Source organism: Neoarius graeffei, chromosome 12 (genome assembly GCF_027579695.1).
Source record: "Neoarius graeffei isolate fNeoGra1 chromosome 12, fNeoGra1.pri, whole genome shotgun sequence".
Lineage (NCBI taxonomy): Eukaryota > Metazoa > Chordata > Actinopteri > Siluriformes > Ariidae > Neoarius > Neoarius graeffei.
This window is the reverse complement of record NC_083580.1, coordinates 35,554,979-35,570,324: the sequence shown is the minus strand read 5'-3', so window position 1 is coordinate 35,570,324 and position 15,346 is coordinate 35,554,979. Positions and strand designations below refer to the sequence as shown.

The following is a 15,346-nucleotide window of genomic DNA, read 5'->3' as shown; positions in this document are numbered from 1 at the left end:
CATGGCAAGCGCCCCGAAAATGGCCCAACAGCGGAGAAAAATAAAGAAGAAGAAGAAGAAGACGGAAGAATAATAATAGTGAACTCTTACAAGAACAATAGGGCCTTCGCCCATAGGGCTCGGGCCCTAATAATAGTGAACTCTTACAAGAACAATAGGGCCTTCGCCCTATAGGGCTCGGGCCCTAATAATAGTGAACTCTTACAAGAACAATAGGGCCTTCACCCATAGGGCTCGGGCCCTAATTATAATATTTAAAAAAATTAAAAATCCCTGTGCGCCCTAAAAACCCTCTTGCGTCTTATGGACATGCAGAGTTCTTCAAATAGAGCCAGATCTGCCATTACCAAGATCTGATGACTGGCAAAACTTGTTTAAATAGGTAGCTGAATAAGCATCTAACCTATCCTATTGCTTTTAAGTTTAACTGCTTGTAATTATGTCACCAGTAGCAGGTAGGCCATCTCAGAACGAAAGAGAACTTAATCTTGCACCAAAAAACTGTTAACCCAATTAATTGCAAACAATTTGAAAATGTATGTTAGGGATATATTACACATAGTCGATGTACGCCTTTACAAAATAATATTTTGCCATACACTACATATTTTTAAAATGATGAATATTTGGTTGCATATGCTTAGATGCCAGTCAGAATAAATGATCTAATAATTCTCCAGTCAGCTAGATTTACTAGGCTGCACTGCATATCTGCACTGACTCAAAAACACAAGGTGAGACTTGATGTGAGTTTTGATCGTGTCCAATCACGTCCACGTTTATCAATGTTTAGCTTTGTGTGGAAATGACTGTACGCCCAGTTTTCTGTCACAAGTTTGTTTCCGAAATGCCCCACTGAAATTTCTGAGCAGACTGAAGCAGGTTCTCTTGTAATGTCCCCCTGTAACTGGGGGATAGTATATTATCAAGGGACACCTATATCTCTCTATACCTGCACTGGCTTAGAGCGCTCAATATCACCTCTTCAAATGTCATTGTATCATAGTAGCTAGCAGTAGCAACTAAAGCTTCTCCATCCATCCATCCATCCATCCATCCATCCATCCATCCATCCTCTGTAGCCGCTTATCCTGTTCTACAGGGTCACAGGCAAGCTGAAGCCTATCCCAGCTGACTACGGGTGAGAGGTCGGGTACACCCTGGACAAATCGCCAGGTTATCGCAGGGCTTCATCAGCTTTTTCAATTCAATTTTATTTGTATAGCACTTTAACAACATACACCATCACAAAGCAGCTTTACAGAAAAACTTGTATTGATCCATCTCTATGGCTATTAAGTAAGCCAAAGGAGACAATGGCAAAGCAAAACTCCTGGAGATGACATGAGGAAGAAACCTTTAAAAACCTAAACTCAAAAGGCACCCCATCCTCTTCTGGATGGCACTGGATACTGGGATTAAATGTTCATTGCAGTATACAGTCATACAGATAAAAGGCAAACAGTACTGTGTTGAAAATTCTGCAGAATGTTGGGCATGATTTTATTGTCAATAAGCATCATGGGATGAGCTTTGGGATACAGTCTATATGATTACAGCAACAGTTGCTGGAAAGTGCAACTCTACAGAGTCCAGGTGAGATTATCCACTGAAGCAGAAAGTTGAGTATTAAGGTTTAAGCTTTTTTGAAAATGAAAAGTCTGTAGGGTATCCAGGTGAGATTAACCTCAGCATCAGGAGGTGAATCACATGTATGGATAAAGAAACAGGAGGAACAGAGGAGCAGCGGAACATTGGGCTCAATCAGGCAGGTCCTGAGGGTGAGAGGAGCCATAGAAGGAGAAGTGTACCTGACTCTGGGAACACCAGGCAGCATCAGTACATGTGCAACTCAACGAATACAAGGAACAGCTTATTAGGTATGAAAGAAGCGTTAAGATGGTGAATATCATTATCAGAAGGCAAGTAGGGATTCTGACAGGTCTAGCTATGACAGCATAACTAAAACAGAGGGCCAGCACACCATGGGACATTACCAGAGATGTCCACAAGTGCCGACGACTGGCGGTTTTCTCCACTTACACAGACGGTCTGCGCCAGCTACTCGATCCCAGAAAAAACAAAAACTTGCCTTTCAGCATTCAAGAAATTTATATAATCTCTTCTGCCCATAATTTGCTGCAAATCCAAATATTTCGCCATGCAGAAAATGATTAAAGTCTTCGATTAAAGTCTTGCATGACCAGAAGCAACACCATATTTGTTGATCAATTCTCGTGCTCTGATTGGCTGAGCTGGACCATGTGACTACGCCATAGCAGATGACTTGGCAGACAATGGTAAAGACGCAGTTGGTGGTTGTTGCAGACGATTTCACTCGGTTTTCACAAAATGCCACTGAAGAAGAAACTAAAACCTTCTGTGGGCCAAATAAATAAAAAGTTTATGTTTTCTGCAGGTTTGTACATATAAATCGTAATTAATATTTTCATATTTTGTCTTTGTTCCACTTGCAAATCCACCCCACACAGGCCACACTGCCCACAGTTATGCAAGTTATAATAATAATAATGTTCTTATAATGCATTCACAAACAAGAAAATTGCGATAATGATAGATCTACTCTAGTCTGACCACCCCACCACCCCTTTCACTGGCAAACCTACCTGACCCATTTTGAGTGACAAATCTTATATGGGGTCTCTTATGAGCGAACGGTCCAAATGGACCCTTTTGAGTGCCAAATCCCATGGGAACCTTTGTGGGTGACAGACTTCATGGGACCAGTTTTGAGTAATTATACCTTATCCAACCATTTTTTGTGAAAGAGCTTTTTGGGCCTCCTTCAAGTTTGGAGTGACAAACCCTATGTGACCTTGATACTACAGAGGGTACAGTAACTGAGAAAGCCAAGCACACATACATCTGGAGAGACATTTCATATATATTTTGCAAGTATTTTACAGGGAAATGGTTAGTAATTGATTAGCTGAGAATGCACCAGAAGCCACGTAAATTAAAAAATTTTCTGGGGAGGTCATGCCCCCAAACCCTCTTAGCATGAGCACGCCTTTGGTGCACTGCAGTGCCTTCACTGCTGCAAATTCTAGAGCCCCCTACTATGTTTTTTTTTAGCCTGCTACTTCAGATTTTCTGGAGAACCCTGCATAACCATCCCTCCACTCCATCATCAACAAAAATTAGCAGTTGTGTGACGTGTCAAAATATCCTAATTTACCATAACTGCCTATATCCATGGCCTCCTACAGTGGATATTAATATTTTAATACACCACTGTTAAAATTTCAGGGTTTTGTGATGTACAAAATGAAACCAATACAAATCAAGTCAGATCTTTTCACCTTTAAATGTGATATAGCAAACGACAGAATTCAATCATAATCTGATCATAATAGAACAAATATTCACACAAGTACTGGAGGTACAGGTACTGATCATTTGGTGCTTTATAGATAAATTTTTATAATCAATACAATTCTGTCAGGTGGAGGCACGGTTTAGTAGGAATACGCAGCAGGAGATCATGACGTGGACAATTAATGTGGCACACCTGTTGTGTATATGTGGGCTGATTACAAGTTCTCTCATTCCCTCTGTCTTTTAGTGAGCTGAACCTGAGTGTAGTATGTGTGCCCAATGCACAAGCCAAAGTGAGCTGCTGGATAGAAGCCTAGCCCAGCCATTTTTTTTCCTGTTTCATTTTGTTGAAGTGCTGAGAATTTGATAGCTCTTGTTCCAAACCCAATGATTTAATTTTTCTGTGTGGCTATTCAATTTGTTCTACTGATTACCATTACACCATTGGGGTAGCTCATGATTTTGGGAAAATCTGGCACTCATGCAGCTTTAAGGCTGCTGAAGGTAAGCCTATATATCACATGCCTCTCTTGTCGCAGATCTTTTGGAAGCATGTTCCCTGCCTAACAGTTGTTGAAAACCAAAGGTTATGACTTGTCTGAGGCCTGTGGGAACCGTTTAGCAGACCAAGTTGCTAAGTGGATGGCGGCCAGAGAGGGTAAACCTTGCCCACATGCATCTGATTCACCCCTTTAATTCTTTTTGTGGCAAATTTTGAAATGAAAAATACAACAAATGACCCCGTACTGTTGCACACCTTTAAACCTATTTGCAGGAAGAATAGAACAAAATAACACCTGAAACGGTTCATCACTGTGTCTTCAGTCCCTAAATATCTTTTAAGTGTTGTGAAAAGGAATGGTAAATGCTTTGTGAGAAGGAAGTGGTAACTGCTTTACCACCGCAACTTTCTTTGAAATGCAGTAATCAAAAATGAAAGTGCCTATTTTGGGAAAAAAACAAAAAACAAAAACCACAACAGTCATAAGTAAAACATCAAATAATGTACTGTGTTGTTTTGAATGCAATACAAAGATTATTTACAAATCAGTTTTCACTGTTTTCAGCATTAATTTTAATTTCAACATACCATCCCAACTTGGGGAGGCACGGTGGTGTAGTGGTTAGCACTGTCGCCTCACAGCAAGAAGGTCCGGGTTCGAGCCCTGTGGCCGGCGAGGACCTTTCTGTGTGGAGTTTGCATGTTCTCCCCGTGTCCGCGTGGGTTTCCTCCGGGTGCTCCGGTTTCCCCCACAGTCCAAAGACATGCAGGTTAGGTTAACTGGTGACTCTAAATTGACCGTAGGTGTGAATGTGAGTGTGAATGGTTGTCTGTGTCTATGTGTCAGCCCTGCGATGACCTGGCGACTTGTCCAGGGTGTACCCCGCCTTTCGCCCGTAGTCAGCTGGGATAGGCTCCAGCTTGCCTGCGACCCTGTAGAACAGGATAAAGCGGCTACGGATAATGAGATGAGATCCCAACTTTTTCTGATATAGCTGAACATCTAACTTCTAAATGCCCCGAAACCTACAAATACCCAATGCCTGCTAAATGTACCCAAACTCAAAAATAACGATATACCTGAATGTTAATTGTCCCAAAACTCAATCTAGTTTTTCTTCTTCTACACTTTTTTGTGATTGATAGAGCCTGAACCACTTAATGTACAGATTCAGTTCAAACTGCATTTTTAAGTTGTTGGTCAGGTGTGTTACGTACTTTTGGTTTTGATAAGATTTATAGTTTTTACAACCCCAAATCAGAAAAATTAAACAAAACTCAAAATAAATACCCATGTGAACTGGGATTTCTACAAACCCAAATAAAAATACTCCTTGACTGCATTTACCCCAAACTAACATCCCCTATGTAACCCTCTAATTGCTCTAAAACCCAAATATAAAACACCATCCTGCCTACTAACTGCCCCAACTCCCCCACCCCCCCCCCAAAAAAAAAAAAAAACCCACCATGCACTTGTGTCTCACACTTTTTTCTTTTTTTTTTACCTTTGTAAATTTTCATTTAAACCTTCCTTTCAAATAAAGATAATTCATCTCATCTCATTATCTCTAGCCGCATTATCCTGTTCTACAGGGTCGCAGGCAAGCTGGAGCCTATCCCAGCTGACTACGGGCGAAAGGCGGGATACACCCTGGACAAGTCGCCAGGTCATCACAGGGTTGACACATAGACACAAACAACCATTCACACTCACATTCACACCTACGGTCAATTTAGAGTCACCAGTTAACCTAACCTGCATGTCTTTGGACTGTGGGGGAAACCGGAGCACCCGGAGGAAACCCACGCGGACACGGGGAGAACATGCAAACTCCGCACAGAAAGGCCCTCGCCGGCCACGGGGATCGAACCCGGACCTTCTTGCTGTGAGGCGACAGCGCTAACCACTACACCACCGTGCCGCCCATAAAGATAATTTGCAAATAAAAATAAAACAAAAAATAAAAACAAACAAATCTGTGTATTTACTTCAGGAAATGCAAATCTGGTTACAAAATGTTGGTTGTGATGTGTATAAAGCTCTGAGTGGTTTAATATTTACACAGCATCTTATACGGTAGATCTCCTTAGATATTATAATCAGCACTCATTGGAAGATTATATTTAGGGGTTAGGGATTTGAAACTAGCAGTTGCTTGTTAGGAGGGAATTGGTTCTGAATTTTCTTACCTCCATCAGGCTGGAGTGGACTCCAATAAGGTATGGCATAGGAGCACTAGCATAAAGAGAGAGAAAGTAAAATGTTATCCTTATGCATATATACACTCAGTATGCTGGCTGTAAAATAGATCCCTGCAGGACTATTATAGACAAAAGTATACTGGAATTGGACAAAGGAACTGAAATTGACGGAGCTGGTTACTATGGGGGAATTTAGGTCAATTTTAAAGGATCTAGAAAATGGAGCCCTTGGTCAATGTGACTGCTCATAAAATTGCTCTGGAATCATTTTGAAATTGTACACGTTTTATCCATGATATTTTATTGAACAGAAACTGGATATTACAGGATGTTCACTTAATTGTAGGTGTGAAACAGCTGGATTTGTCTGTATTGTGTGAGTTTTATTGTCGGAACAAAGTTTGCTACTCTCTTGGCCAGGTCACTCTTGAAAAAGATTTTTTTTTTTTTAATCTCAATGAGATTTTAGCTGTTAGAAAAGTTAGAATTGTATCGCTCACAATAAAATCTGTCTCTAGATTCGTCTAAGGTTGGGTTGATAGTAAGGTTTGCAACTATCAGTTATTTTGAAACTTGTTTAAGCCATCTTTTTTTTAAATTACTTTTGTTCAATTAATTGATTAGATGGAAAAATATGGTCCCCACCGAAATAGTGGTATGGCAAGGCCAATTCTTTTGTTTTTGCTATACATTGAATAGATTTGGGTTTTCAGTAATCTATAGAGATGAAAGTGGAGCAAAGAAAAAAAAACCCTGAACTTTTGAAAGTCAAACTAAGATTGGGGGGGGGGGGGGGGGGGGGGGGACATCTCCCGAAAATATTTTAATAACATAACGCGCAAAACCCTATATTCTAGTGCATTTTATAACTTATTTTCACTAAAACAAGTTATAACCTTTAAACCTTTTTCTTTCATGTACATTAATGATTAACATGTCAAAAATATCAAATTTAATTCCCTTAGTTAATGAGTAATTTTCAGGAGTGCATTTAGAAAACGCGATGATTTTCCTGGCTACACAGTTAATTACTTTGAAAAAAATCAGACAGTTGAAGGTAAACTCAGCAAAGTCCCAAAACAGTACTGTTAAAAAGTAAAAGGTCTGTTAGAGTTTCTAAAGCTTTCAGGTTTCAATGTTGGGGACACTGAGCCTCGTTTATCAATCTTTTAGTAGAGTTGTGCGTTGCATAAGCTAAAGTGAACTAAAAATTTCCAATTCATATTTATGCTAGTTGAAGCCAATTGTTTACATTAGTTCGTATTGTCTGTAAATTTAAACACGCCAATGAATACCAAATTTCTCATGTAAATCGGGCGTAGGGTGTGTGTGTGTGTGTGTGTGTCACACACTGACTGGCAGCCTGAGTGCATTATGTAACAAAAAATAAATGACCATTGCTAGTTTTAGGTAGCTTAGAAACCGGCTCTTCCATTATTGCTGTTTCTTCCACGTTTTCTTGATGTTGTGTTCTAGAAACGGCACTAAAACTTAGCTTCGAAACCACAAAATGCAACTTTGATGGAAAAAAATATATAATAAATTGCTTACCTCTCTTCACGTCGAAAGGAGGAGGAAAGTTTTGCTTGTTTTGACATGGTGAATTATTAACACGAGGAAATACTCGTAATTTGCAACTAAAAAGACTGCAGCTACACTGGCAGCTTGAACATGCTTTCTAGTGCGATTGTGTTGCGCTTGCGCAGAACGGTGTCAGTCCTGCGCGCCTTAGCACGTGCACCTGAGCGCGCGTGCCTAACGAGCTCCGGCATGTGCGCCGTTAACAAAGAACACCTGTCTTTAATCAATGAACTATGTTTGGGCTATTTAAGGACTGCGCCTATGCAAGGACGATGCGAAGTATTATGCCGCGTCTAGAAACGCGAAAAATCCTTAAAATAAATTTCTCCATTCGGAAAACCGGAGATTTTCAAGAGTTTTGTCAAATATCCGGATTTCCAGGTATTTCCGGAAGACTTTCATCCCTGAACCTAGTAGATGCTGTGGTAGCACTGGGATGTAAACATGCTGCCAGTACATGTGACAGAACATGGGTGACAGAACATGGCTGCCACACCATGGACACATGCGGTTAACTAAGAGAGGAAAAAAATAACTAAGTTAGAGATATTCATCAGTAGGGGTTGGTGGATTCCGGGTTTGATACAAAAACATGAATATGAGATGATTGATCAGGCTTTCAGCTTTTATTTCCTGACATTTACATCTAGATATGTTAAACAACTTTGAACATGGCACCTTTTGTTTAAACCTATCCATATTTCAAGTGATCAAAAATATTAGAACACAGGATCGACAGATGTTTCCTGTTGCCCAGGTGTGCCCTGTTAGATTGATCGTTTAAACAATTAATAGGTCTGAATATCTACTCTTGGTTTGAGCCCTGGGTTATTGCCTGTGAAGACTGAATTTATTGTTAAAAAGAAGAAACTAACATGAAGACAAGGGATGTGTCTGTGGATGAAAAGCAAACCATTTTGAAGCTGAGAAAAGAGGGAAAATTGATCAGAGCCATTGCACAAGCATTGTGCGGAGCCCAAACAACAATTTGGAATGTCCTGAAAAATAAAGAAACCAGTGGTGTACTAACAACCACATATTGAACAGCTTGTCCAAGAAAAAACAACAGTTGATGGCAGAAACATTGTGAGAGTTATAAAGAAAAAACCAAAAACAACAGTTAGTGACCTCAACAACCTCCACAGGACAGGGATGAATTAATGATGTAAATCACAATGATAGTAGCAGAACTCAAAAGTTAACAGAAATATTCTGTCTGCCAATGTACAGAGAAATGCATCCAACATAATTGTGAGGAACTTCATCATGCAGCAAAACAATGACCCAAAACACACTGCCAACACAAAGGACTTCATCGGGGGGAAAAATGTGGAAGGTTTTCAACTGGCTATTTCTTCTCCTGAACAGGAAACTGAAGGGAGAAAACCTCCAAAAGAAACAAACAGAAAAAGCTGTGCTACAAGCCTGGAAAAGCATCACAAAAGAAGAATGCAACAGTTTGGTGATGTAAATGGATTTTTTGCTTGCTGCAGTTATTGCAAGCAAGGGATATACAACCATATATTTACTTTCTTCTTCTTCTAGTTGTTCCTGTTAGGGGTCACCACAGCGGATAATGCTCCTCCATCTCCTCCTGTCTTCTGTATCTTTGTCTGTCACACCAAACATCCTCGTGTCCTTCACCACATCCATAAATCTCACTTTTGGTCCTCCTCTTTTCCTTTTACCTTGTAACTCCATCTCCAGCATTCTTTTCCCAATAAACCCTGGATCTCTCCTCTGTATAGGGTCCAAACCATCTCAATCTCGGCTCTCTCACTTTGTTTCCAAGCTGGTCTGCATGCTTTGTCCCTCAAATATGCTTTTTTTCTAATCTTGTCCACCTTTGTCACTCAGTGAAAATCTCAACATCTTCATCTTCCAGTTCACCGTCCTGTCTTTGTCAGTGCCACCGTCTCCAAACCATACAACACAGCTGGTCTTACTACCATCTTGTACACTTTCCCTTTCACTCTTGCTGGCAAACTTCTGTCACAAATCACTCCTGACACACTCCTCCATCCATTCCAACCTACTTGCACTCTCTTCCACTTCTCTTCTGCATTCGCCATTACTTTATACAGTTGACCCCAGATACTTGAACTCATCTGCTTTGATCACCTGTATTCCTTGCAGCTGCACCATTCCCGTCCTCCCTTCATTCATGCACATGTACCCTATCTTGCTTCTAATGACTTTCATTCCCCTTCTCTCTAGTGTCCTCCATGTCTCTAAGTTTACCTCCACTTGTTCCCTGTTCTCACTACAGATCACAATATCTGCAAATATCATCGTCCATGGGGCCTCTTGCACGATGTCATCCATCAACCTGTCCATTACCATTGCAAACAAGAAAGGGCTTAGGGCCAAGCCCTGGTGCAATCCAATGTCCACCTTAAATGCCTCTGTCATTCCCACTGCATCTCACTGCTGTCACACTGTCCTTATACATATCCTGCACCAATCTCATATACTTCTCCACCACTCCTGAGTTCCTCATGCAGTACCACAACTCTTCTCTCTGCACCCTGTCATATGCCTTCTCAATCCACAAACACACAATGCAACTCCTTCTGGTCTTCTCTATACTTTTCCATCAACATTCTCAAAGCAAATATTGCATCTGTAGTACTCTTTCCTGGCATGAAACCATATTGCTGCTCAAATACAGTATCTCTTCATCTTAGGCTAGCTTCCACTACTCTTTCCCATAACTTCATGCTATAACTGATCAACTTTATGCCTCTATAGTTACTGCAGTACTGGACATAGCCCCTGTTCTTGAATATTGGTACCATTACACTTCTACTCCACTCCTCAGGCATCCTGTCACTTTCCAAGATCTTGTTAAACAATCTAGTCAAAATGTCAACTGCCATATTTCCTAAGCATCTCCATGCCTCCACTGGTATATAATCTCGGCCGAATGCCTTTCCACTTTTCATTCTCTTCATATCTCTCCTTACTTCCTCCTTGCTAATTTGCTACTTCCTGATTCACTATCTCCACCTTGGCCAACCTTCTGTCTCTTTCATTTTTTTCAATCATCAGCATCTCAGAGTACTCCATCCACCTTCTCAACACGCTTCACTTGTCAGCATATTTCCATCTGCATCCTTTATCAGCCTAACCTGCTGCACATCCTTCCCAGCTTGATCTTGTTTTTGGTACAGGTCATTTTCTTCATCCTTGGTGTCTAATCTTTCATTATAGGCCTTTTCTTTCACCTTTGCAACTGCTCTCGTTGCTTTCCCTCACATCTCCTTGTATTCTTGTCTGTTCTCTTGAACTCTCTTTTTATCCCAGTTTTGCTTTGCCAACTTCTTCCTCTTTATCCTCTCCTGGATTTCCTCATTCCACCACCACATCTCCTTGTCTTCCTTTGTCCTGACGTCACTCCAAGAACCTTCCTAGTTGTCTCCCTCACCACTTCTGCCATAGTTGTCCAATCATCTAATATCTCTTCATTCAATGTTTGTCTCACTCTCTCCCCCTCAATTTTGACTTACAATCTTCCTCCTTCAACTTCCATCATCTGATTTTTGGTTTAGGTTTCTCTTTCTTCCTCTTTTGTAATCTCTAAGGTCATCCTCCCAACCATCATCCAACGCTGCTTAACTACACTCTCCCTTGCCATCACTTTGCAGTCTCCAGACTCCTTCAGATTGCATTTCTGACATAAAATATAGTCCACCTGGGAATACCTTCCTCCACTCTCATGTTACTCTATGCTCTTTTTTCTTCTTAAAGTATGTATCCACTACAGCCATTTCCATCCTCTTTGCAAAATTCACCACCAGCTACCTTTCCATATTTCTCTGCTTCACTCCGTACTTACCCATCACCTCCTTATCATCCCTGTTCCCTTCTCTAACATGCCCATTTAGGTCTGCTCCAATCACCACTCTGTCCTTTTTTGGTATACTTTCAACCACTTCATCCAACTCGCTCCAGAATTCTTCTTTCTCCTCCATCTCACACCCTCACTTGAGGGGCATATGTGCTGACAGTGTTCATCACCCCTTCAATTTTCAGCTTCACACTCAACACTGTCACCTCCAACACACGCTTAATATACTCTTCATTCAGGATTACCCCTACACTATTTCTCCTCCCATCCATACTCATCTCATTATCTCTAGCCGCTTTATCCTGTTCTACAGGGTCGCAGGCAAGCTGGAGCCTATCCCAGCTGACTACAGGCAAAAGGCGGGGTACACCCTGGACAAGTCACCAGGTCATCACAGGGCTGACACATAGACACAGACAACCATTCACACTCACATTCACACCTACAGTCAATTTAGAGTCACCAGTTAACCTAACCTGCATGTCTTTGGACTGTGGGGGAAACCGGAGCACCCGGAGGAAACCCACGCAGACACGGGGAGAACATGCAAACTCCGTACAGAAAGGCCCTCGCCGGCCACGGGGCTCGAACCCGGACCTTCTTGCTGTGAGGCGACAGCGCTAACCACTACACCACCGTGCCGCCCCCATCCATACTATGACAGAAAAGCTTGAAATCACCTTCAATGTTTTTGGCCTTACTCCCCTTCCACTTTATTTCTTTTATACACAGGATGTCGATCTTTCTCCTCTCCATCATATCAGCCTTCCTTTGCCAGTCATGGTGCCAACATTTAAAGATCCAATCTTCAATTCCACTCTCCTGCCTTTTCTACTCTCACGTTTCTTCCAAATTCACCTTCCACCTCCTCTTTCTCCTCCTTTTCCCACCAATAGCACAGTGTCCACTGGTATCCTGCTGGGAAACAGTTCCAGTGGCGGTCATTGTTAACCCAGGCCTCGATCAATCCAGTATGAAAGTCCTCTTCTTCTTTGCCGACTATTACATGCCTTGCTCTTGGAGTGATCTTTGTTGGTCGACCACTCCTGGGGAGGGTAACAATGGTCTTGAATTTCCTCCATTTGTACACAATCTGTCTGACTGTGGATTGGAGGAGTCCAAACTCTTTAGAGATGGTTTTGTAACCTTTTCCAGCCTGATGAGCATCAACAACGCTTTTTCTGAGGTCCTCAGAAATCTCCTTTGTTCATGCCATGATACACTTCCACAAATGTGTTGTGAAAATCAGACTTTTATAGATCCCTGTTCTTTAAAGTGCACCTGACACCAAAAAACATGTTAATTTGTTAATTTCTGCCAGACTGAGTTGAATAAAATTACAGATTTACTTCACACATCGCGCGACAGAATAGTAGGAAACATCGTTTTGAATGGCCCGCCACGCAGATAAATCAATATCACAGCGAGCCAACCCACGGCCGAGGAAGAAGGCGGATATGACGTCCCATGCAGAACCGCTGACAGACATTTTCTCAGCTTCTCGTTGTTCTCATTTTGCAAGTGATTATTTTTGCGTCTGACTTGTGGATTTTGGTGAATATGCCTGCTTGTTGTGTGGCTGGGTTTTGCTCCAACACCAGGGAAGCCGAGTATAGTCTGTATACCTTTCCCAAGGATCCCATCAGACGTGAAGAGTGGGCAAAACAAGTGCGCCGGACACGGGACATGTGGACTCCCAATGACAGGTGGGCCAGACTTGACACTTGTTTGATTAGCTGTTGATTGATGATTTTTCGGTGTAGATCTCCATCTTGTAATGAGATATTTACTACTAAATAATAGCAATAGGTGAATTTGTTCATGATTCAAAGTTCTGCCACAGTTCTGCTGCAATACCGTGTTGGCTGGACCTTATAGGCCTAACATGCAATTGAATTTCATCAGTTCATAGAAGTTTTTATTCTTATCAAATAAAAATGTGAGAAAACGGACCAAATCTAAAAGACCATGAACTTTCAAGAAAGCATTTTTTTTTTTTTTTAAAGGAAATCAGTGCGGTAATATTGTCAATGATTGTCAATTTTATATGATCGAAGTATTTTATCCTGTTATCATTTACCACCTAATATACGGCCTATTTTTCAATGAAAAATAACATTTCGTATTATGAATATTCATAATAACACAATAGTTCACAAATTACTGAATATTCAAATCTTCAATCTTCAAATTTGATGTGAATCAAAGGGTTTGTATGCAAACTTAAGGCGATTTTTGGTAATTATATCAATGAAAACCAATCCAATGCATACAAATAGGATGTTGTTATACAAGATATGGGCAATCTTACTACTTGCATGGATATTTCACAGTATTGTCTCTTGAGAGAAATCTTGAGAGAATTCAACATACTAACTCTGTTTAACAGGAAGTGATTAACACAAACAAGTGAAATGACCCAATCATTATCACGTTGCCATTGATGGCAGGATGTGTAAGGTAAACAAATCCCGCTCAGGCGGCAGCCGGGATGTGTATCTCAGCAATCGCACTGTCAATGGCAACCAGGAAATTGTTGCAGAATAATACAGAATAATACTGACTTGCTACTTGTGTTACAAATTTATTATTATTATAATAAAATGTTCAATCACTCAGTCATAAACTCTGTACTACACAGTACATCTATATCCTAGGTAAGTTTTTAGATACTTGGTTACAGTAATAGGGGAGAGGCCTGGATTTATACACCAGTCCACGTCAAGACCCAGTGCCCAGTGTGTGTGTGTGTGTGTGGGGGGGGTGTAGACCGGGCAAGGGGTCATTCCCTGCCTAATCGCCTTTCTCCCCCCCCCCCCCCCCCCCCACGCTTTCCTCCCTCATCCTTCATGCCCCCCCCCGAGGACTAGATCTATTATTATTATTATAATATTACCATTCAGTGCTTTGGAGCCTCCTGATGTCAGCTGGGATCACGAAGTCCTCTGCATTGGTCCCGTCGTCTGTGTCCGAGTCGGAAATCTCGCCTTCTGCAGGCAAATCGTCCAGATATGGCTCAAAACGATAAGGAAAAATGCCACCCACTGCTTCGTCTTCATGTAATCCGATATGTCCAGTGTCAACCTCAAGAAGAGGATCCTCACTGTGCCATTTCCCTTATCCAGATGCAAGTGGGCTCAGTGTAGCAGGTAGAGGATGGCATCTTCCACACCAACACCTGCCCGGTACGCAAACTGCAGACAGTCCTGGGCATGTTGTACCTGGGGTCTGAGGAGGCTGAGGAAGAGCCGCTCCAACATCTTCATCAGATGTGAAGCGAGTGCCACCGGTCGGAAGTCGTTCAGCTCGCTGGGCCGATTCTTTCTGGGAACTGGAACGATACATGATGTCTTCCAGAGGGTGGGCATTCTCCCCAGCTGCAGGCTGAAGTTGAAGATGCGTTGGAGTGGTTCACCCAATTCAGCAGCGCAGGTCTTCAGTAGTCGGGGACACACCTTGTCTGGGCCTGCTGCTTTCCTGGGGTGAAGCTTCCTCAGTTGACCTCTGACCTGGTCTGCAGTAATGCATGAAGGAGTCTGTGTTGAGGTGGGGGATGGGGGGAGGAGGGGGCTGCTGTGATGACTGGGGGGAGGTGTGTTGAGGGAAGAAGGAGAGATGGCTGCAGTGAGGGAGAGGGTGGGGGGGGGGACATGGGCTGGTTGAACCGATTGAAGTCATTCAACTCGTTCGCCCTCTCCACTGTCCCCTCAACGACTCTGGTCTTTGTATTGTGGCCTGTGATGGTTTTCACACCTTCCCAGACCTCCCTCATGCTGTTCTCCTTCAGCTTCTGCTCCACCTTTCTCCTGTAGCTGTCCTTAGCTTCCCTCACACAGCGTTTCACCTCCTGCTGTGCTGCTTTCATCGCC

The 15,346-nt window shown here is 42.1% G+C and overlaps 1 protein-coding gene across 8 annotated transcripts in view; it reads right to left on the bottom strand.

Annotated features, from left to right (window-relative positions):
* Window positions 1-15,346, bottom strand: part of dennd1a (DENN/MADD domain containing 1A) — a 336,491-nt gene that overhangs the window by 81,214 nt on the left and 239,931 nt on the right. For all 8 annotated transcript variants that reach the window (XM_060935809.1, XM_060935810.1, XM_060935812.1 and 5 more), the window contains one exon: window positions 6,035-6,080. In XM_060935809.1, coding sequence (XP_060791792.1) covers window positions 6,035-6,080 — 46 coding nt within the window. The remainder of the gene's footprint in view (window positions 1-6,034; window positions 6,081-15,346) is intronic.